Source organism: Topomyia yanbarensis, chromosome 2, assembly GCF_030247195.1.
Source record: "Topomyia yanbarensis strain Yona2022 chromosome 2, ASM3024719v1, whole genome shotgun sequence".
Classification (NCBI taxonomy): domain Eukaryota; kingdom Metazoa; phylum Arthropoda; class Insecta; order Diptera; family Culicidae; genus Topomyia; species Topomyia yanbarensis.
In genome coordinates this window covers 94,060,234-94,068,243 of record NC_080671.1, presented here as the reverse complement: position 1 = coordinate 94,068,243, position 8,010 = coordinate 94,060,234, and the positions used below count along the sequence as shown (strand labels likewise).

General features: G+C 37.7%; 2 protein-coding genes across 7 annotated transcripts in view; both read right to left on the bottom strand.

The window, feature by feature from the left end:
• Positions 1-418: 418 nt before the first annotated feature.
• On the bottom strand, positions 419-1,315 carry LOC131678863 (uncharacterized). The gene is made up of 2 exons (XM_058959279.1): positions 1,254-1,315; positions 419-1,200 (listed from the first exon to the last, which is right to left on the bottom strand). Exons 1-2 carry the CDS (start codon positions 1,269-1,271, stop codon positions 454-456), a joined length of 765 nt encoding a protein of 254 aa, XP_058815262.1. The 5' UTR covers positions 1,272-1,315; the 3' UTR covers positions 419-453.
• A 5,416-nt stretch (positions 1,316-6,731) lies between these two features.
• LOC131678860 (multidrug resistance-associated protein 1) overlaps positions 6,732-8,010 on the bottom strand; it is a 58,595-nt gene continuing 57,316 nt past the window's right edge. For all 6 annotated transcript variants that reach the window (XM_058959271.1, XM_058959272.1, XM_058959276.1 and 3 more), the window contains 2 exons: positions 7,790-7,956; positions 6,732-7,725 (listed from right to left, as the gene is read on the bottom strand). In XM_058959271.1, coding sequence (XP_058815254.1) covers positions 7,534-7,725; positions 7,790-7,956 — 359 coding nt within the window. In that variant the 3' untranslated portion in view covers positions 6,732-7,533. The remainder of the gene's footprint in view (positions 7,726-7,789; positions 7,957-8,010) is intronic.

The following is an 8,010-nucleotide window of genomic DNA, read 5'->3' as shown; positions in this document are numbered from 1 at the left end:
GTAGAATGTTAGCCAGTATAAATAAAATAATGAATAAATTTTGAACTTCTTACTTAACGAATAATTGTTATCAGTACTCAATATCAATCAAGTTTGAGTTTTTGGAACGAAATTGATAAGAGCAGACGCAAAAGTGCTGGTCATACTTTCAATTGGGGAAATAATGAAAACGAGACAAGACATGAATAGCCGATTAAATGCGGGGAACTTACCATTTGATCTAATATTTTCTGATTTCGAATCAATGATGGAAAGAGACGATTCAAAGAGCAAACACGACATCATGATCCACGATTCGCACCTTTCCATCGATTTCAATTCTTAACAAAACAATGTATTGTATCTGATACAAAGTTTCATCATAACCGAAAATTTCCTGAAACAATCAAATAAAGCGAAAGGAAAGAAAATTATAAAATTTATCACATAAAATGGTTAGAGAAATTTATTTGATCAACTCAAACACAGATGTTTCTTAATTTCCGTTATTTTTTCTCTATTCGCTATCTGTAGTCTTTCTATCGCTTCCAAGCGTCGTCCTTGATTTAACTGCTCCGTTTGAATGGCGTCTAATTTGTTGACGATACTGTCCAGGATAGGTTTCAAATTTGAATGTATACCGAATTGAGTTTCAATTTCTTGTGCTGGAGTATTAGATACATCCTCTTCGATTTCCAGCTTGGCAGGTATCACCGAAACATCTTCAACTATTTCTTCAGCCACTTCGTCCCCGCCGCTGCAGGTTGGAGTTTCGTGTTCCATCACATCATCCGTTTCCAACCGTTCATCCAACCTTTCATCTACGCGTTCATTCGAGCAGGATGTTTCCACTTTAACCGCAGAATTACTGTCAATTGCATCAAAGACCTTAATTTCGTAAGTCGATTCCAGATCAGGTGTTTCTTCCAGGCCCGAACTATTTACTTTTTCGGAAAGTTCTACAATCTGTTTAATTTTCGCGTAGAATGCACTCGACTGGTTCGGGGCGTGCGAATAGGTTTTGTACAGAAAATTCCACTTATTACGGCAATGCTGGGCCGAAGCGGTACAACCTAGCGCTAGCAGTTTGTTCGAGATGCACTCCCACATATCCGACTCCGAATCGAAGGGATTGGAAACCGATTCCTGGAAGGTGGCTTCAAACACATCCAAAAAGGTGAGAATTTCATCTCGTTTCCAAATTTTTGGCCTTGTCTGTTTCTAAAATAAGGATATTGAAATGGAAAACGTACTACAATAACAGTGTAACGTACCTGCGACTTTATGCTCATTTGTTTCGCTGGCTGGACGGGTAGCACAACATAAACATAAACTTTCAGCTATATGTCATGAAATGAGAAGTGAGAATGAGAACACTACAAATGTCAATTTATTGTCGCTTGATGGACTGAACAATACCTCCCAGCTCTATTACGCGTGCGGTGGCTCATCACGCATACGCCATTAAATTTTATAAAATGCCGAATTTTCAACAGTAAACGTTTTGCTTACATTAAAATTCGAGTTTGAGTACATATTTAAATTTTAAAACACATCCTTGAATCATCAACAAGTGATGCAGATAATTATTGAGTTAAGGCTCAAAAACTTCGTTCGAGGGTTTAACTACTACCTATTTTTTTGTTTGAAAATCTATTGTACATTATTATTGTAATGTGGAAACCGAAAAACATTGTCATTTCACAAAAGTTACGAATTTTTATTGAACTCAAGAATTTTCAATCTCGTCATTTAACGGTTCAAGGAATTTCTCTAATAACTATAATTTCTAGTGAGTTCACGACATAGTTTCGCAGCTACTGAGAACTACATCCAGTTAGAAACTCGCCAATATTTTCTTTGTTCGAGCAACGATAACGCGATATTTTTAATTAAATTATATGTACACAAAATGATTTGCTTCTCTTGTTTTCCTCCATTAATTCAACATAATCATTTCAGCTAAGAAAACAATATATATATTTATGGACGATGCGAATATTGCTAAGAGGTTTTCGTAGTAGTTACAAAAACCATTCGTTTTTTGAATATACTACAACGAATTTTCCACAACCCACCAATAGGCGGTATTTTGCAGCGAATGGTTTCTTTGGCAAGACTAGTAGTAAAAGTATATAATTTGTGAGATAAATGAGTAGTGGAGGGTTCCAGTTCAAAAATAGTCCTGTCTAGTGAATTATTCAATGTGTGGGCCAAATTTTAAATACAAACGAAACCGACTAATCTTTTCCGGAAAATTGCAGCAATTCATTCGATGTTTTGCCGGAAACGAGAAGTTGAAGAAAGTTGAAAATGCAACGTATTGTGCGGAATGCTACTGCAAGAAAAAACTCAATCTCAGTCGCCGACAATGCCGATTTTAGAGCATTTCAACCTAATATTTCAAATGTCAAATTCAACATTGTAGGACCCCACCTCTCTTTCACCGACATGAAAATTTTCCGACAAATACGCCATCCGATGATTCAGTTCAACTACCATTTTGTTCGAGTCGAGCATTCCAAGACGCTTTCACGTCGAGGATATCGGAGTCATGATGGAATCGACACTAAAGTGCAAACCACATACTTCATATATCGTGGATATGGCATCACAACAACTTGCGTTCATCTTCCGTATAGCGGAAAACTTTAGCGACGTATACTGTCTAAAATCGCTCTACTATTGCAGATTGGTTCGCTCAACACTAAAATATTGTACTGTTGTTTGGAACCCGCACTATCATCAGAGATGCCAGATTTGCAGACAAGTCTGCAAATTGGCAGACTTTTAATTTAAGCTGCAGATTTTTTCGATGACGCAGATATTTGCAGATTTTTTAGTTTGGTTGCAGATATTTGCAGATTTCTTAGTTTGGTTGCAGATATTTGCAGATTTTTGAATATAAAGGCTTTTGGTTACACTAGCTTTCCTGACATTTTTTGTTCTTCCCAGACTTTTAAAATTATTATCGCAGACATTTGAAAAAAGTACCTGGCATCTCTGACTATCATAATGGCACTGACAGAATCGAGGCTGTCCAGTGCCAGTTCACATGCTTCGCACTACGACATCTTCCTTGGCGAATCAGATTTCAGCCACTGAGCTACGAAAACCCGTTGTGAGTTAATACAGCTTGACATTCTAGGTATCCGGAGGGACTGCTCTCAAGCCCTGTTTGTCTCGGACTTACTGGGTACCATGGTGGATTGCTCTACAATCCTGGAATGCCGGGATCTTCAAGCCCGTATTGTAGCTCTATGCAATAAGTCTCTCCTGCGATTACCGTTTAGGAGAACCAACTATGCTCGTCAGAGCGCTGTTACTTGATTTCAGCGTATCTTTAGCAATATGGCGACGGTCTTTAACTTCCATTTGGCGAGGAATTCCTAAGACAAGACGTGACAAAAGGGGGGGGGCGTTTTTGTTCCAATTTTACGTCAGAATCATACAGCTCCTGATTGGTTGATTCTGACTTTTTGCACCGTACGCAATGTTACTGCAGGGATATCGAAATGATGTTTGACAGTGTTGCTATATTTATAGGAAAAGATTGTCATTATTTTTGACAAATAAAATTAGTATCGTTAAAAAAGTAAAAATAACTAAATTGAACTGAAATTGTGCGGCAAAGTGAAACAAGTATTTATCATGCATTTACCGTATACGTAGTTGATTAACTGTAACAAAAATAAGACAGAAGCCACACAATAATCTAAAATTATTCAGAGAAAGGCTTCATTAAATCTTACTAAACACTTATGACATGAAAAAACGGTTCCCTTTATCAATATTGTGGATTCAAGATACAAAACATTGTCGGAAAAAATAAATGAACAAAACTCCATTTTCATTAATAAAAATAGCAACACTGTTCGGAAGATTTCGGCAGGGTGAAAATAGGCGAAAAGAAGAATGCCGAAGGAAAAATAAGAAGCCGATTGTCACGTCTTGTCTTAGAGGAATTCGATCAAAGCTATAATATTGTGCATCCTTAAATGTAATTAGTTTAAGCACCACCATTAGAGCTCGCTTTGCCTCTCCATTCAAATACGAAAACAAGTACTGTATTTTCACCGAATCTGTTATTAATCGCACTTTCAAAAAGAAAAAAAGCAAGAGCACACGGTTAAATAAAACAACCTGCAGAATAAGTTCTTTTAACTTACTTTTGAGTTGTGCGTCGCTTTCGCACTTATTAGTGTTGTCAAAAACAAAACGAGAGGTTCGACTCAGTCGAGGTCTTCCGTGGAGGAAGGTACTTTTGAGTTGTTTGGGGTGAACTCAAAATTAGGTAAATTCAACTTAAATTTGAGTATAAAAAACCTATCAATGAGTTGTAATTTTTGCCGTGGTTAAATGGAAACTACCTTCAACACGGTTTACCTAATTTTAAGTTCCCCCACGATACCACAAGATTGAGTCAAAGGAACTCAATTTTAGGTAGTTTTTCGTTTCCGTGCATCAACATTTACTTTCTCCTCGAAACACTGGAATATACAGCTGTGGCAGCTTCACATTCAGTTGTAGCTTCTGCTGATCTGCTCGATCTAAGATTGCTGGATGATTCTGACGACAAAGTACTGCTACCTGCTCGGATTGCATCATGTAGATCGTTATTCGGTGCAGTCGATTTACAGCTGGACACCCGAATGTACAGTCACAAAACCATGATTTTCAATGTGACAGTACAGTAATGTTACAATAATTTACAGTAAATTCCAGTGTTATGCTTCAATACAAAAACAATAAACTTTGACGTTTCTACAGTAAATTTCAATGTAAAATCGACTTTTACAGTTTAAAAGGCTATATACTCCAAAAAATCTGTGTGCTTCTCAATCGCAGTTTGACTTCGAAGTTTCCGGTAAGTTTCGTGAACTTTGTCGCCTGTCATGTGTAACCCGGCAAGGTAAAAATTTAGCACTGAATGGAAGAATACCTATCTTTGCCTACGCTCTCCGTAGAGTGTATTTGTTTTGCAACATTATACTCGCTGTTGTTCTGTACCGTCCACATTTTAGTAGTATTTTTTGTTAATTTTTCGAGATTATGAACGGTTTTGTTGGTGTAGATAGGTGCAGTAAGTTTTGTTGTACAATTGTATATAAATAACATAAGGCTTAAGTAGGTCACTGCTCTCCTCTCGCTGCAAAAGTGTGCTGATCATGCTGTACCATAGCGATGACAGCTATGCCGTTTTTTGAAGTTGGTTGTTTTGGCGCTTGTCCTGCTGGGTCACAGGCGGGGGAAGTTTTTGCTTCCCCGGTTAACCGCAGATGATCCAAAGCAACCACCCTGCCCGCTGCAGAGGATAATTCGGGCAAACCTTCCATCCTCTACAGCTCTATAGTCAAGTAGATGGAAGCAGATAGAGCAACGGCTTCGCCTGGGAAGAACATTGCGGTATCTTCCGGTATTCTTGGCGAGAAGCAAAGAATCCGGTGATTCGTTACCACCGTCGCTAGGGAGGTTCTAACAAAGGAGCAAAACTCACCTCCCTATCTTATTGTTAAAGACCGCTTCCGGAACAGCCAACGACCGTTGTAGTCCCGGTCGGTCGGAAGAAACCGTCCGCAATCCCGTCAGTAGTAGCAGTACCAGATCAGTGAAGTTTAGCGGTGCAGCAGGGGAATCGAAGTCAATAAATACGGTTGAATCAAGTTTTGTTTGTTTCTGAAAATCAGGTACAAGCTTCTTGACCAACCTGTTATCTAGGGTCCGCTGGGTAAACAAGAACCCAAGTAGTGGGGAAACCCCTACTTACACATGTACTTCCCCGACCGAAGATTTTCGTACGTGCAAGTCACGAAACTCCCATTTAACTTTTGTGAACAAAACCTCTCGTTGTAAATGCAACTTTTCCGCGGTTGATTGTCCCATAATGCGGATGCGAGGAACTAACATATTACGGAATGCGAATAAGTGGACTGTAACGAGAGGTTGCAAAGGACTTAAACCGGAGGATTTGGCAGAGAACCCCAATGAGAAAATTTATAAATGACCGTGTTACAAACTACGCTTTTATTTCGTCACATACACACATTAAGCGAACTGTTCCTCCCTTTCCTTTATTAGTATTATGGCAGATTATGGTTGAGTAAAGATAGACCGGAGATGCGCCGAGGGGTGCACCGCAGTAAAATATTTGGTTCGGTTCACTTTTCTTTTTCTTTATTCTATTGCATTGTACATAATTATTCCAAAAATAACACAGTTTTCTGGCCCTAGATCGGATGTGTTTTCCTGGAAAATAAAGTAATACATTACTCCAGTACAATGTATATGATAATAATTGTTAGAAAATCACACGCCTCAAAAACACAACATATTGTACCGTAGTAGATGTCGTTCGTCAATTTGTTCACTGTAAGAAATTCCAATGTTTTCTCTCTAATGTAAAACATACATACCTTTATTATTTCTTCGATAAGTACGTTTGTACTCAGTTCAACGCCGGAAAAACAGTGCATTTTATTTTGAGTTTATGTTAGGGTTGAACGTTTCGTGTGCTACTCATCAGTATCTGGGTAAGAAATTATCAAAACAATTTTGTGCAGAAGACCAAAATAGCTATAATTTTAGTAAGTAGTTTTAATTGTAATTTTGTAGTTTTGAGGACTTTAACCAGATGGTCATTCGCCCGAAAAACTTTAATAAGTTAGGGTCCTGCTATAAATAGATCATCTATTTTATATTTTATTCTTAAAGTATCTAATGGAAAGTTTCTACAAGCAATAAATAACTATGTCTGACTTACAAAATGTATATATTTATTCTTCCACGTAATATTTCAGCTACACTTAACTCATAACAGTGGTATTGAAGGCACTTTGTAAAGAAATTGCATACATGATGAAAACGAAAACTTATAACGACCCGTGGAGCAGATATAAAATGATAAACTCTACGTATTCCTTCCAAACAAATGCGACAGCAGAAAAAGTGACAACTTAAAATACAAAATCTGTAGCAATTCAATTCTTCAAGTAACTTTCAGGGGTTTCTTCGTTAATTTTTTGCTATCAGAAAAATGGAAAAATTTGGAAGGATTACTATTCAAGTTTGAGGAACTGGCTAAATGATGTACTATTTTTTGTTATCTTTTTCGAGGAACGCCTTGAATGTCTCTGAACACTTTTGTTTGGCTGTTTGTTTGTAAGTGTTGAATCGGTGCTTAGTAGTTGAGACAGTTGCTCTTGTGTGTAAGCAGTACACACATTATCGCTGTTAATTTAATCAATTTTCGGAAATTTGATTTCCGTACCTAACTTTTCAGATCCTTCTATTAGTGGGTCTACGAAATACTGTTCATTGACCCGTTTAGTAAGTACGAGCTATTTGTTCTGTTTAAGGATCAAAATTAAACGTCAACTAATTAAGTAAATGCGAAAAAATATCAATTAAGTTTTGTGAATTTCCTGTACGAATGTGTCGTAGAATAAGTTAGTTGCACACAAAAACACAACTATCAGTAACATTAAGAAACTCTCATCCTAGCTGTTAAAGTACACATTCCAATTAAGTAAAGCGACAGATAATATAAATAAATAGTTACACAAGTCCTGCATCCTTTGCCATGCTGTAGAATGCCGATGATTTACTTTGCAGTAGATCGTTAGGAGCAGCATACTCCACGATATTGCCCTTGTCCAATACGATAACTTTATCCGAGTCCATAATAGTATTAAGTCGATGTGCTATCGTCAGCACCGTACAGTCCTTGAACTCGGTACGAATGGTTCTCTGTAAACGCACATCGATCAGTCAATGTAGAATCATCATTGATGTGACAGCAATTCGTACTAACCTGAATGAGATCATCAGTTTCCAGATCAACGGCAGCTGTAGCTTCATCTAGAATAAGTACTTTTGTTTTGCGTAAAAGTGCACGGGCGAGGCAAATTAGTTGACGTTGTCCTACGGATAAGTTCTCACCGCCCTCGCTGACCTCGTGGTTAATACCAGCCGTTAAACCTATAAATATATCGTGCAATCACTATTGAAGATATTTTTTTTCTCCGTATATTA